At 35.6% G+C, this 14,320-nt stretch overlaps 1 protein-coding gene across 5 annotated transcripts; it reads right to left on the bottom strand.

Moving 5' to 3' along the window:
* Window positions 1-5,860: 5,860 nt before the first annotated feature.
* Window positions 5,861-13,605, bottom strand: LOC18442015 (protein DETOXIFICATION 29). 5 transcript variants are annotated; one of them, XM_088868762.1, is made up of 8 exons: window positions 12,909-13,605; window positions 9,862-10,403; window positions 9,653-9,739; window positions 8,317-8,373; window positions 7,552-7,790; window positions 6,948-7,066; window positions 6,747-6,833; window positions 5,861-6,121 (listed from the first exon to the last, which is right to left on the bottom strand). In XM_088868762.1, exons 1-8 carry the CDS (start codon window positions 13,200-13,202, stop codon window positions 6,056-6,058), a joined length of 1,491 nt encoding a protein of 496 aa, XP_088724888.1. In that variant the 5' UTR covers window positions 13,203-13,605; the 3' UTR covers window positions 5,861-6,055. The 5 variants fall into 5 exon arrangements, with proteins under 5 accessions (XP_088724888.1, XP_088724887.1, XP_020527724.1 ...); XM_088868761.1 differs by having other exon boundaries at window positions 8,278-8,373; window positions 12,909-13,604; XM_020672065.2 differs by lacking the exon at window positions 9,653-9,739 and having other exon boundaries at window positions 8,278-8,373; window positions 12,909-13,604.
* Window positions 13,606-14,320: the final 715 nt, after the last annotated feature.

Here is a 14,320-nt window from a genome sequence, read left to right as displayed (position 1 = left end):
TTTGAAAATCTTGATAAGGTTTTGATTATCATGATGTATTAAACCCAATTTTTTATTTTTATTGTTTAAGTTTGATGTACTTTTTTTTTTTTTTTTTTTTTTCCATGATCTAATTTTTTGAAAAATGATGATTTTTCAAAAAGATGTGAAAATCGTGACAAGGTTTTAATTATCATGAGGTATTAAACCATATTTAAAATTTTTATTGTTAAAGTTTTTGTTGAAAAAATTGTATGTTGATAGATTATTTATGCAAAAAAATGCATGTTATTATATTTTTAATGCAAAACTGTATTTTTTTTATCTGTTGTTCATGCATTTTTTAGTTGAAATGACTGATGTTAGCTGGCTCTGTGAAGAATTGTTTTTATTATTAATTTTTTAATGCAAAAAATGTATGTTCTTGATAATTGAGTTGTAGCCATGTTTGGAGCTTGCATTTTGTATTATATTATCCTGAATGTTTGTAATTGATATGTACGAAAATATTATTGTCAATAGAGGTATTTTGCAATAACAAATAACAACAAATATGACTACATGAACTACCGCAACATATTATCACTACACATGGTGATTATTTTTCTTTTTGAACTGTCAGGTTAATTTTATACTTTTTACATCTTAAAACAGTTGAATCATGTCAAGATCTGTAGAAGACCCTACATGGCAACATGGGGTCAGACTTGATCTCAACAAAAAAGAAAAAATTATTTGTAATTACTGTCAAAGAGTGATAAGTAGTGGGGTACATAGGTTCAAGCAACACTTGGCAGGGGTTAAGGGAGAAGTTTCTGTATGCATTAGTGTCCCTAGTAATGTAAAAAAACATATGGCGGTAATTCTTAATGCTAACAAAGGTAAAAAAATTGCCAAACATATGATGAATGAGGAGATAGCTAGTTTATATACGCCATCAAGCAGAAATGATACAGAAGAACAATATAATAATGACCTAGAAGAGCAATATAATAATGAGCTGGACATGGCCACAAGATTGAGTTTACATGAACAATATCAGAGGGAACGTGGGTTTAGAATGCCTGGTGGGTCTAGCTCAGACATGCATGGTGGGCCTAGCTCAGATATGCATGGCGGGCCCAGCTCGAGCATGTATGGTGGGTCCAACTCAAATATGTATGGAGGGGTTGGTGGCAATATGTATCAAGGAGAATCAGATGTTGAAGAAATTGTTTCTAGGTTACCTAGGAGTGTCAGTATTACAGGTCATGGTCGTAACGACCCATTTCTCTCAAAGCCTAAGTCACAACAGATGACCCTAAAAGGCATGGTTAAAGGTACAAGAAACATGTTGAGGAGATATGTTGGTAAATGGTTCTACGATAAAGGGATTCCCTTTGATGCAGCCAATAGCCCATATTTTCCACCTATGGTCAGTGCAATCCAGAGAGTCGGGCCCGGGGTAAAACCCCCGACAGCATATGAGCTCAGTGGACCAATATTAGATGAAGAGGTGGAGGAAGTTAAAAAGTGGATTGAAGAATATAAACAGAGTTGGCCAAGGACAGGCATTACTCTCATGAGTGATGGTTGGTTGAATAAAGTTAGCAAAAATGAGTTTTTAAACTTCTTGGCCTATTCCTCAAAAGGTACAGCTTTTTTGTCTAGCAAATACGTATCAGGGACGAAGAAGGATGCAAACTTCTACGTACGACTATATGATCAGATAATGAAGGAGGTGGGAGATAAGCATGTAGTCCAGTTTATTATGGACAATGCGCGTGCATGTGTTTTTGCGGGCAGCAAGTTGATGGATAAGAGGAAGCATCTAGTATGGACCCCGTGTGCTGTACACAGCATCGATCTTATGTTAGAAGAGATCGGTGAGATCAAAATTGTGAAGGAGACTCTAGAAGAACCAAGGTTGGTGTCGAGATTTATATACAATCACTCTAAAATTTTATTTCTATTTAAAGAACACTCTAAGAAAAAAGAGATAATCAGGCCTGCCATAACCCGCTTTGCGACCGATTACTTAGCTGTGGACTCTATTCGAGAATCTGAAGATGCATTAAAGAGATTGTTTACCTATGAAGAATGGTTAAATGACCGTCTCTCGAAGTCCAGTACCTGTATAAAAGTGGGCAACATAGTCTCAAATAGGCGGTTCTGGTCTCGATGTTCCAGTGTTATAGAGGCCACTGCCCCTTTGGTCACGGTGTTAAGAATGGTGGATGCTGACAAAAAAGCTACCATGGGTATCCTTTATGAAGGTATTGAGAGGGCGAAATCAGCTATTGGGGAGAAGTGTAATTTTGCTAGCAAAGTGATCGAGATTATAGAAAGGAGGTGGAACACCAAATTTGGACGTCCAATTCATTATACTGGTAAATATATATTTATATCATTACAATGTTTCATTTTAAATCATTTTTTTATGAAATTGTAAATGACATTTTTCTACCTATATATTTTGTAGGTTACTACTTCAACTCAAAATTTTTCTATATGACACCTGAACAACCCCACAAGATTATGGAAGGGGTCAAATACATTATTGCAAGGTCTGAGAGAAGCCATCGAAACCAAGTAACAGCAATACAAGAGGTATTATTTAATGTTTTGGTAAGAACTTCATTGAGTTGTTATATTTATGAGGAATAATGCACTAAAACGTAATATATTTGTTTTAGCTTGCTATGCATAGGGATGCTATAGGATCTTTCGAAACTAGACTTGCCAGGAACTCTCGAACTATGATGGATCCAGGTTATCCCCTAGCTAATATTTTGTTCATTCATATATTTAATCTTATGAGTTGTTATTGCCCTTACAATGCTTTTTGCATTTAAATTCAGCTGAATGGTGGGAGATATATGGTACTGATGCACCTCACCTAAAGAGGATAGCAATCAAGGTGCTCTCTCAAACATGGTCTGCTACTGGCTGTGAGCGCAACTGGAGTACGATCCAATAGTTGCACACTACTAAGAGGAATCGACTCGCTTTTGAGAAGCTTCATAAACTAGTCTACGTTCATTATAATTTAAACCTCCGAGAGCGACAAATAAGAAGGAAGCTTGAAGACTATGGGCCGATAGACTTAGACACAATATTTGTCACAGACACAGCAAACCAATAGGTAGTAGAAGAGGAGGAGCCAGTGTTACACAAGAGAGCGTTCCTTGAGGCTATCAGTGATGAAGATCTTGAAGAAAGTGATGAGCAGCATGAAAGAGGAAGCAATCAACCAACGTATCCACAATTCGTCGATGATATTGCACCTAATGAGGGAGAGTGGGAAGGGGGTCTAAGAGAAAATGAGAGAGATGATGATTCTGAGGCCACCCTATCCCGGCCATATTATTCACATATCGAGTCCCAACAGCAACAGTGTAGGGATGAGCACGACAGTGCAGGTGAGCATGAAGGATGGACAAGCTTCGGGGATTTTGGATTGAAAACACAACAAAACACTAACACTCAGGGATTTGGGAATAGTCAGACGCCTGCTAATATCGATGATTCGTTTTTAGATCGAATCAATGAATTGTCAAACGAATTCAATCAATGGCACCAGCGTAACCAAAAAGAACAATAACGTCGTCTATCATTTTATTTTTAGATCGTATGTTACTAATTTTATACTTTAGTGTAGTCCATGTATGTTGATATACTTATTCCATGATAATTCTATGTTTATCTTTTTGTGTGATGAAATTAAATGCTGAATAGTAGTTCATGGAGGGAAAGAACATATCAATATTCGCATATTCATGCCAAAACATGAAAATTCTTAATGGAGGACCCTCATTTCTTATTGAATTCCTAAAAAACAATATTTATAATGAATTTTAATAATTTTTTCGAATGTTTTTGAAGCTTTATTCTGACTGATTCACCCGATTCCCGATCCGGATCGTCAATTCGCCGATCCGGATCGTCAATTCGCCGATCCGGATCTGTTTTTTGGGTGCTCGATCCGGATCACCGATCCGTTTTTTAAACCATTGAGAGGAACAATAATATATCCACACACTTGAAACATGAAACGTAGTTCTCTCTGTCGGGAGTTATTAATAGGGTTAGGGCAAGGTTTTCATTCTTCACCGACATTACGTGAAATTAATTATTAATTAAAAACTAAAGTTTTATTTTAAAATAATAATTTAAAAGGACTTTTTTATTATAGAGAGAGATTCTAATAGATCTATCTTCACGTAATTATGGAGAGAAGGTAAACTTATTTGATAAAAATAAATCAGAAACAATAATGTGAATACACAATATATGGATATTTTTCTCTTATGCGTTATGCTTACATATGGGTTAAACCAAAGACCAAAAACTTTATTATTATGTTTTTTTTTCTTTTCAATTATATCATTTATTGAATTAGTTTTACTTATATTTAATTATATCATACATAAAAACTTCATTATTACATTTTTGGGCATTGGTCGATTCGGTTTTGGTGGTCCAACTCGGAATGGGCCGGTCAAATTGGAACCTAACTCATATTCCATTCATCGCAACAACATGTCCACAACATCAAAAAAACACACACAAAGACAAATTTTGATAACAAAAAAAAAGTAGAAACCATGATAGCAAACAATAAAAATAAAAAAATAAAATGCAATGGATTAATTGTCTACCCTACCGCTGTTAAGAAATTGTTTTCTACCACTATTGCTACTGCTTTCAAGTATGTAATGGGCTTCTAGTGTGTGTGCGTGAGAGAGAGAGAGAAAGAAGATGTTAGTATTTTTTGGTTTTGTAAAAATACTTGTATGCATTTCAAAATAACAATATGTTTGGTGTGGTTTTCCTAAGATTTATTTTGTAAAGAGAGAAAGGTGTGGGTTTTTAGTCCGACAATAAATAGAAGAGTGTAGATTGAGTAGTATTTAAGTATGGGTATTCTCATATTTATGTTCTTAGAACAAAGATGATAGTACATGTGTGGAGTACATGAAGTGTATACATGCGAGGGGACAGGCGCGTTTGATGGCCCACTTTGCATCATAGCTGTTAAGATTAAGGACGTTACGTTTTTTAATGCATGTAACATTTTCAACAGTAAATACGTAGCCTCTTAAAACTATATGTAATAGATCCTTTTACCCATTCGGGATATACACTTTCGTACATCATTCTCACTACGAATTTCCAAAAAGCTTGAGCATTGATCCCTCTCTTTACTCGTGTTTTCCTCTCTTTCAGACGATGGTGTTGTGCACAATAGGCTTTTGGTTAGTGTGCATAGAACTTAGAAGTGCAACAAGGGACCTTTTGTTTTCTTATATCCTTAGGATGAATTGCTCTCCATATACATCCCATGTACAGTATCGAAGGAGGGCAAATATCGTCTTGGAAAAGTACTCTGCGTGCCGCAAAATAAGAAGAATTTTTACTTAATTTTTGCCTAATACATTCTATCTTTTTACCCCCTTTTCACCCAATTGATTTCCAACATAAGATTAGTCCGATGATTCTTTAATTTTAGTGGAAATAAAAATCTGCGAGGCTTTCTTGAGTGAGACGTAACTCATGTATTTACACAACTCTAGGAATTCTTTCATGATAATCAAATCTTTTTCTTTCCAATTATTTGGACTGTGGTTTATTACTTGTTGTGCTCTTGTTTTGTTTTTGTTTTTTTTGTTTTTTTTTTTTGTTTTTTTATTTGCTTCTCTTGGTATTTCTTTTACACTTTTCTGATTTATTAGTTAGTAATACACAATTTGATTTTGAGGGAGAGGATTTATTGTAGTTGAGGGGCTTACCGCAATGAAGAGCAATCGAGCGGTTCTCTCTCTTTTTTGTTGCAATCGAGCAATTCTCTCTCTCTCTCTCATCTGAAGACCTCTTTAGAAATTACAATTAGACCAACATAGATCCCTAGATTTGTCTCTTTATTATTTAAATTTTTGAGAAAAGAAATGGTGGATAGCATTTTTTTTTCACTCATTATTCTTCTCTTTCTTTTGATCCAATTGATGCTAGCAAAAGCTTCCAGTGATGGAAGCCAAAGTAAATGGAAAACAATCTTGCACAAAGCAAGTAAAAGAAGATCGAGTTACTGCTACTTCTATGCATCATTAGCCTTCGCAACTTCTCCTCCCCAATGCTTTAACCTGTCCCCAGCAATGGATGCCTGCACCAAAACATTAGGAGCATACAACACGTTAGCACAATTCTTTCTCAACTAACAAGTAAATAAAATCTCAAAGTGGTTTTATCCGTCGAAAAAAAAACAAGCTTTCTATACTTTCCCTACTGTATAAAACTTACATGTTTCCCCTTATCCAACCGTCCATTCTGAATGCATGGCTGAGATGGTGCCAATTACAATGTCACACATCTACACTGTTTTATGTTTAGTTTCTTTTCTACAAAGAACTTTGACACCAAATTTTTTGCGTCCACCCCTCTTTTAAACTCGCAGCTGTAAAAACTATAAAACTAATATTCCCAATAAAATAAAACTACCAAAATGCCCTTGAAGGTTTTAGGGATCTTTTGATCATTGTATTTTATTTAAAATATTTTTTAAATATTATTTTTAGGTGTACCCCAATGAGATAGTGGCATGTACCAAATTTTATATTTAATTAATTTATAAAAAAATAAAAATAAAATACTCTGAGACGTCGGTTCTAGATCAAACGATCAGGACAGATGGATAGGTGGGGAAGTGTATATCTTCTATACAAGGGAAGTATAGAAACCTTTCCTTAATCGAGATTATTAAAATAACATAAGGAAACAAAGTAATATACCTCTTTGTTCCAATTTGTTCTGTCTGTCATCCAAATGAGAATTAGCGTTTGCACCACAGTCCCGGCAAGCATCCCATTCCAAATTCCCTGATTGGCCAAGTTAATTTTGATAATTAGGTGATTGAAACAAACCCTTAAAATAGTTTAGGAAAAGGATATCTTGAAATCAATGAAATTTTGTTTTGGGATAGAGTGTCATACTTTGACTCCAAAGTCAAGCTTGTAGCCCAAGAGGAGACCCAGAGGAATGCCAAAAATGTAATAGCATCCAATGTTCACATAAGCCACCAGACCTTGCCACCCAGCTCCAATGGCCACCCCTATAAAGAAAAAAAAAAAAAAAAAAGGATGGTGTGATTTATTGTATAAACTATGAGATGCAATTTCATCTAAATTTCACCATAAAATAGGCGATGAACTTCCTTTACTAGTGTGGAGGTTATCAATAATTTGATGGTTTTTCTTTATGGGTGTGTTTGTTTGGGGGAGATTTCGGCTTTGGAAGTCAAAAACTCTGAATGTTTCGGTTCCGTGGAGGGCAACAGAAGGAGCGGCTTCCAGTTTTCCCCCATTCGGTTCCAAAAGGGGGGGAAGAAGAATAGAAGCTACAGCTGCCCCTTCCACGCCCCTCTATGTAGTCGAGATGCCCTAAGGTTTTGGCTTCTGAAACTGAAACTTCCACTAAACAAATATGTTTTATAAGTCTTATCAAGAAGTGCTAGTGGTAAAAAGAAGGTATTATGAAATGTATTTGTAAATTAAGGCATAAGGCTGCATCTCAATTTTAGGAGTAAATGTCGCTAACCTGAGAACACTGGCTGTACATTGTTCACTACAATGGAAATACAAAGGAGGGGGGTGAGCTCAGAGACCAGGTTTTTAACTTCCTCACTGCTTGTGAATGCTTTTGGCCAGTCATTCTTTGTTGCTAACAAAATCATAGAGAGAACAAATCCCAAGATGAAAGATGTGGTCACCACTACCACCACTGAAAACTTTGCAGTCCTTGGATGCCCAGCTCCCAATTCATTTGACACCCTCACACTGCACAAAGAGTTACAGTTCCCAATTCAGTACAAAGAGATAGAGGGGTATAAAATTAAGGGAAAGTATTTCGAAGAGCCGCAGTCCTACATAGCTACGTCAAATCTCTCCAGGAATCCGGCAAATCAATCATCACCACCTTGACAATCATGGCTGTGAAAAAAAAAGGTCATCCAAACCCTAAACATGATTCATCTTGCAACAGTTTTTTCATATCTTCCATTTATTATCTTCACAAGTCCACTAACTTTGCACCATATTTGGACCTACAAATTCCACAGTTAGAAGCAACAATGGATTTGCACCGTTTTCCAGTGCCGGTTCTGATTTCACTGACAAGTCTCTGAGATGCAGCCCAGCAGACTAGCAAAACTGTGTGCCAGATCTGATATTTCCGATGAGTTTTCATGACACAGCCTTAACCTAGTAAAACTGTGATCTTACCAAAACCTCATTCAAATTTAAAATTAAGCTCTAAGTGACATACTTGTGAATATTTTTGACTTGGAACAATTCTTTTGCTAACCTTGTAGCCGCATTTGATCCTATGGCAACCATAACAGCCCATCCCAGGATATTCATGCTGCATTAACCATATGGACACAACCAATGTAAGGGTAAGATAGTATCATTTAATGAAGGCAAATATGCACGTGCATTTAATGAAGGCAAATATGCACGTGTAATAAATGGAAAGGAGAAAAAACTAAAAAAACAGATGGCTATAAACTTTGGTATACAAAAAATGATAATAATAGAAATGAGGTACGCATAGTAGTAGAGAAAGATTAAAAGATAAAGTATCAAAAAAATAGGTGATAGGTTCCTATTAATTAAACTTGTATTCAAGGAAGTACTTAATATCAAAGATGGTCCTTAGGGATTTTTACCATCACAACTTTTACAATTCCATAATGTTCATTGGATGAGAACTCCCAAAAAGGAAAATTGAATTTGATTTCTCTAAAGGCGCATCTAATACTCGTAAAAATATCTTCATGAAGGTATTTTCACATGAAAAACACTCTCATCTGATTAGGTATGTGAGTTTTTTATACCAATTAGTTATAGCTCATTTTTTCACACCAATTGGCAGCCAATTGATTTGAAAAAAATTTCAAACCTAATCACATGAAAAAGTTTTTTCACATGAAAATACTTTAATGGAAGTATTTTCTCACGTACCAAATATGCCCTAAAGGCCTATGAATTAAACGGCCTATTAAGGTCAGCAAAAATGAGTTGGTCGATCGAGTGTAGGCTAGGGGTGGATGAGGCTTTCTCCATTGATTCAAGAGAAGTAAAAACAAATGTTAATGTTAAGTTTTAATTTAAGAAAATTTTATCATAAGCCTTCCTAAGTTGTATTTTCTTAAAAACGATGTTTAAAAACATGGTTCAATGATCCAAATCGCCTTTCCAGAAAATTGGTCCAGATCAGCAGATCGGTGATCCGGCCTGGTGAACCAACCATTACAAAATTTTAGAAAACTAGCGATGAAACAAATTTTAAAAAATAAAATGCAACTGGCTCTCTGGCAAAATCAAACGGTTCATGGGTTAAACTGGCTAGTTTTTGATAAAAATTGGGATGGATATAGATCGGATCTATCTGTACCCAGATCTTATCTGAATTACTAAATTTTGGATCAAATTAATCAGGTAAATTCTCAACCCTACCTTGAACAACTCCTTTAATGGCAAATGGGCTACTATAAGAGAATTAGTGGCGAAAGGGACAAGAGGGATAGAGTTAATGGTCAAAGGGACTTATCTTGAGAGAGAGAGAGAGAGAGAGAGAGAGAGAGAGAGAGAGATTCTTTAAAGCAGCATATGAATTGAGAATGGGATAATATGGTTACCATATGGACAATCCGTCGACCGAAACTTCAGGGTTCTTAAGATATCCAGCAAAAAGAATTAGCACCATGAAATACCATATCTCCAAACTATACAAAAAATGTGATATAAAAAGTAAATACAAAAAATGTTTTAACATTGAAATGAATAATTATCTCTCTCTCTCTCTCTCTCTCTCTCTCTCTCTCTCTCTCTCTCTCTCTCTCCTTACCACAACATAACTGCAGATTCTACGGAGAGTCTAACAAAACCCCAGAGATTTCGAAATGCCATCCATGAAAACCCACTCCAAGCCCTTCCACAACTCCCACAAAAAATATAAACCAACTGAGCCACCACTATGAACCACCATGAGCCATTCAGCACCACTGCAGCTCCAACCATGCCCCAATTCAACTTGATCATCACCAACCAACTGAAGAAAGTGTGGAGCAATAGAGCAATACTGGCTATGACAGCCATAGACATCATCCTGCTCTGTGCTTGTAAGAATTTCTGAATAGGGAAATACACAGCATATGCAAAGAGTTGGGGTATCATGTATAGGGAAAATAATCCTGCTGCAGCAGCTATTCTGTGGTCTTGTCCAATGAGAATGAGGAATGGAGTGGCAAAGACATAGAATATGGAGAGTATGAGGGCAGTTGTGATGAGGATGACCCATGATCTTTGCATGTATATGCCTAGCATGTCCAATTGCCCAGCACCATAGGCTTGCCCACATAGTGTCTCTAGTGCACTTCCCATGCCAAGCTGCAAATGTTCAAATGTTTAATAGGGGTAGGAACATAAGAAGCCATTTTTGCAAGTATGATAGAGTTATCCTAGAGGTACCATGAAGAATTAATGTGCATGTGAACAAACACTTTGTAAGGCACAAAAGAGTTCCAAAAAATCAATACTATCTTTTCTTCCTTTTTTTTTTCTCTTTTTATTTTTATTTTTTAATTTTGTGGTAGTCGGTCCATAAAACCAAAGTATTACCACTAACTACATGCATTTAAATCATCATTATCATCGTCCCAGTCCTATCACAATTATTTGGGGTTAGTTACACAAATCTAGTTCTGTTGTTCTACTCTATCAAGGATCAACCTTTCAGTCAAGCTATAAGTCATCATATCTCTTTTCACTACTTCCAACTACACCTTTTTAGACATTCCCAATTTTCTTTTTGATCCTTTCACTTGAACTAAATTGCATCTCCTAACCCATGCATTTAAATATGGTCAAAAACATTACATGCTCATATGAGCTTCTCTTACTTTCACTCGCATGAGCAAACCTATTTTGGAATATTTAGGACCCAGATTATGAAAAGTAAGCTTTTCAACTTAATGAACAACCCTTAAGAAAAAAATAAAAAATAAAATAAAAAACAAACCGATGTATATTCCACTTTTCTAAATTTTTTCTATGGGAAAGTCACCCAAGAAAACAAAAACGTTCATGTCTCCATACAATTAATAGCATTTTATGAGAAAGAAAAAAAGAAACAAGTTCAACTCTTTATTATAATGTATCTTATAACAAGTTATTTGGACCATCCATTTTTAAGATTTTTCTAGTGTTTATAGATCGGCTTCATCTTTATTTTTATTTGATATCCTTGATCTCCACTGCCCATAGAATGAATGTAGCTAAGATAAAGATGTAAAGATAGATGAGTGGTACAACAAAAGGGGATAGAATTCGAAATGAATACATTTAGGAAAATTTAGGTGGGTCGCCAATAGGAAATAAGATAAGAGGAAGTAGACTTAGATGGGCTGGTCATATGCAACGCAAACTCACCGCCCATAGAATGAATGTAGCTAAGATGAAGATGTTAATATAGATAAGTGGCACAACAAAAAGGAATAGAATTCGAAATAAATACATTCGAGAATATTTAGCTAAATTGAAGATGCTAAGATAGATGAGTAGCATAACAAAAAAGGATAGACTTCGAAATGCCTTTTGCAAGTTCCTATATTTTAGGGATTCAAAATCATATATATATATATATATATATATATATATATATATATATATATATATATATATATATATACATCTCATTGTCGAGATGATCAATTAGAGGGTTTTTCAACATTAAAACAACATTTTCAGATGGATTTTGAGGTGCATCTGCAATTCTACATTTTAAAGTTACAACCTTATATAAACTTTTTCCTTAATTAAAAAAGAAAAAACAATATAAACAAATTTTTAAGGGTGAACCGGATTCATACATTCCTAAAACCAGCTGACTAGTTTGTATCTAAATCAGCAATCCGAATAAGAAATTTCAGGGCATTAAAACACTGATATAACAGTGGTATATAAGAAACTACTAAATAATGAAGAACACATCAAAGGAAATGAGGACATTCTCCATGACAACAAAAACTACAATCATGTGTAAAAGGAAAAAGAACAAAGATAAAAACAAAATAATCCATATACGATACTGTAGGCCTGTTTAGTAAGGTAGTATTACTTTCTTATTTGTTAAATTTTTCTTTTTTCTGGTTAGTTAGAAATTAGAAGAAAGTAGGGAAAATTAAATAAAAAAATGCCAAGTCTACTATTTTTGGTAGTCCGGCAGCCCATGTGGCTTTTGGTATTGTACTTATGTCATTGGAATGTCGGCTAATATTAATTATTTTTTTTTACAAGAAGGGGTATTTTTGTAAAAAAAAAAAAAATGTGTACTTTTATGTTTGGGGGGTATTTGTGAAAAATATATATTTTGGGAAAAAAAAAAATGAGAAAAAAATTAAGTTGTGGTCAGTCCCATATATAGTGTTTCGTTGTAGTTATTTGTAATTTTCCCACAAAAGTAAGCTCACTTTCTACATTAAGCCGACATAAAGGTCTCTTCCTTTCTCTCTCTAAACTAAACTCATCTTCTTACCGCGGTGGTGTTAGAGAGAGAAACTGCTAGAGAGTGAGAGAAAGCTTGGGAATAATTCAATAGATTCCAAGCCCATCGAAACCCATTTTGGATGATGGGTCTTTGAAGATTAGAATTGACTTCTACCCCAGAAAATATTAAAAATCTCCAGGTCCAAGAGAGAGAGATTGTGTTGTGTTTCGAGTGGTAAGGGAGAGAAATTGTTGTCACGTTTAGAGAGAGAGAAAAATTGTGTTACGTTTCGTTGTACCACTGGGAAGAGAGATAAGCTTGGGTTTTGCATCATCCAACTCTCCTACATAGACAGAGAGAAACAGATACCCTTCCTAACACGAGAGACAGAAACGGGTTTTTCTTACCAGAAGACCGAAAGAGAAGCCAGCGATAACAGAATTCTCCATGGAAACAGCTGCGAGCTCGAGGGTACCCAAATGGCCTGCAAATGCTTGGGTGATCGCACCCAGCGAATACTGACATATCGATGTGAATATAGCTGGCCCTGCCAAATACCATAGCTTCTTCGATTCAACCGCAAACTCTCTACTGAACTCACCCAAGCTCCTTGTGGGTTCTATGTCCCCTTCAAATTCGACGAAACTATTCCCATTTCCTCGGCTTTCTCGATTCAAAAGAGGCTCATGCTCATCCTCCATCTCGCTCTCTCTTTCTCTTTCTCTGTCTCCCTCTCTCCTTTGAGGATCAAAACCAGATAAAGAATGAGATGGGTTTCTCTCTCTCTCTATGTGACGATCAAAACCAGATAAAGAATGAGATGGGTTTCTCTCTCTCTATGTGACTTGCTATGCCCTCGTTCTTAATAGAAAGTATGAGAGGGAGATGGAGCTTCTCTTCCTTCGGAATTTCACTCAAGTAATATTGCTTAACCCACAAACTAAATGGAGAATGACATCTCTCTCCAAGTGAAATGGACCTCTCTCCCTCTCTCTCTCTCTCTCTGAAGCATTAGTGGACGAAGAAGTTAGATAGGTGAGAAGAAGATGGGTACGGGTCTTGGAGTTTTTTTAAACTTGTTTGGATGTGTGGCCAATAAGCCTGTACTCACACGTCTTCTCATTTTCATTTAAAGTTTGTTTGGATGCGTAACTAATAACCCTGTATCAACCCTTCTTTTACTATAACTTTAAGGTAATTCGAAAAATATTTATAACTTTAAGGTAATTCGAAAAATATTTTACGTCAAAATTAGATGTTATGATAAAATTTGGAGGTGCACTTTAATTGGGTTGTTTAAGGTTGCAATTTTATAGAAATACACCCTACATCAAATCCCACTATCAAGTGTTAAATCAGACAGCTTAAAGTATGATATGGAGTTAAAAAAACATTACTATTAACTTGTAGCCTAATACTCTCAGCCTTCTGATTTCAAATCTGGCTAAAAGTAACTGACCTCCTTCCACAAAAGATACATAGTTTTTATTATATATATTTCCTATAAGGATCCGCATGACCAGTGTGATAGCAGGTCATATGACCATCATTGAAATCAGTAGAATGGATAGGTGTTGAAGAGTTGCCCCACCAACCATTTCAAATTGGACTGCATGCCCCAGTGTTCATTCATCACCAAGGTATAATGCTTATGAATATACTATTAGCATGGTCATATGGATCACAATAATGTTTTAGAATCCGCTCGCGCCTCGAGGCCCGGGTAACTCAGCCCAGTCCAAGTGGACTCGACTAGATATTGTACATGGCCCAAATAGCCCTAAAATATTGAAAAATTCAAATATATTGAAAGATTAAG

Source organism: Amborella trichopoda, chromosome 6 (assembly GCF_054954075.1).
Source record: "Amborella trichopoda isolate Santa Cruz 75 chromosome 6, AtrichopodaSantaCruz75HAP2 v2.0, whole genome shotgun sequence".
In the NCBI taxonomy this organism is placed as follows: Eukaryota; Viridiplantae; Streptophyta; class Magnoliopsida; order Amborellales; family Amborellaceae; genus Amborella; species Amborella trichopoda.
The sequence above is the reverse complement of the archived record's forward strand: the minus strand, read 5'-3'. Positions and strand labels throughout refer to the sequence as shown.

Bases quoted from the DNA above. Each gene is read 5' to 3' on its own strand.
- LOC18442015 (XM_088868761.1), bottom strand. From the start codon at position 13,202: ATGGAGGATGAGCATGAGCCTCTTTTGAATCGAGAAAGCCGAGGAAAT. The intron at 10,404-12,908 runs GTAAGAAAAACC...GAACATTTGCAG, and splicing joins GCTTCTCTTTCGGTCTTCTG to CTTGGCATGGGAAGTGCACT. The intron at 6,834-6,947 runs GTATGACACTCT...TTGGCCAATCAG, and splicing joins AGCTTGACTTTGGAGTCAAA to GGAATTTGGAATGGGATGCT.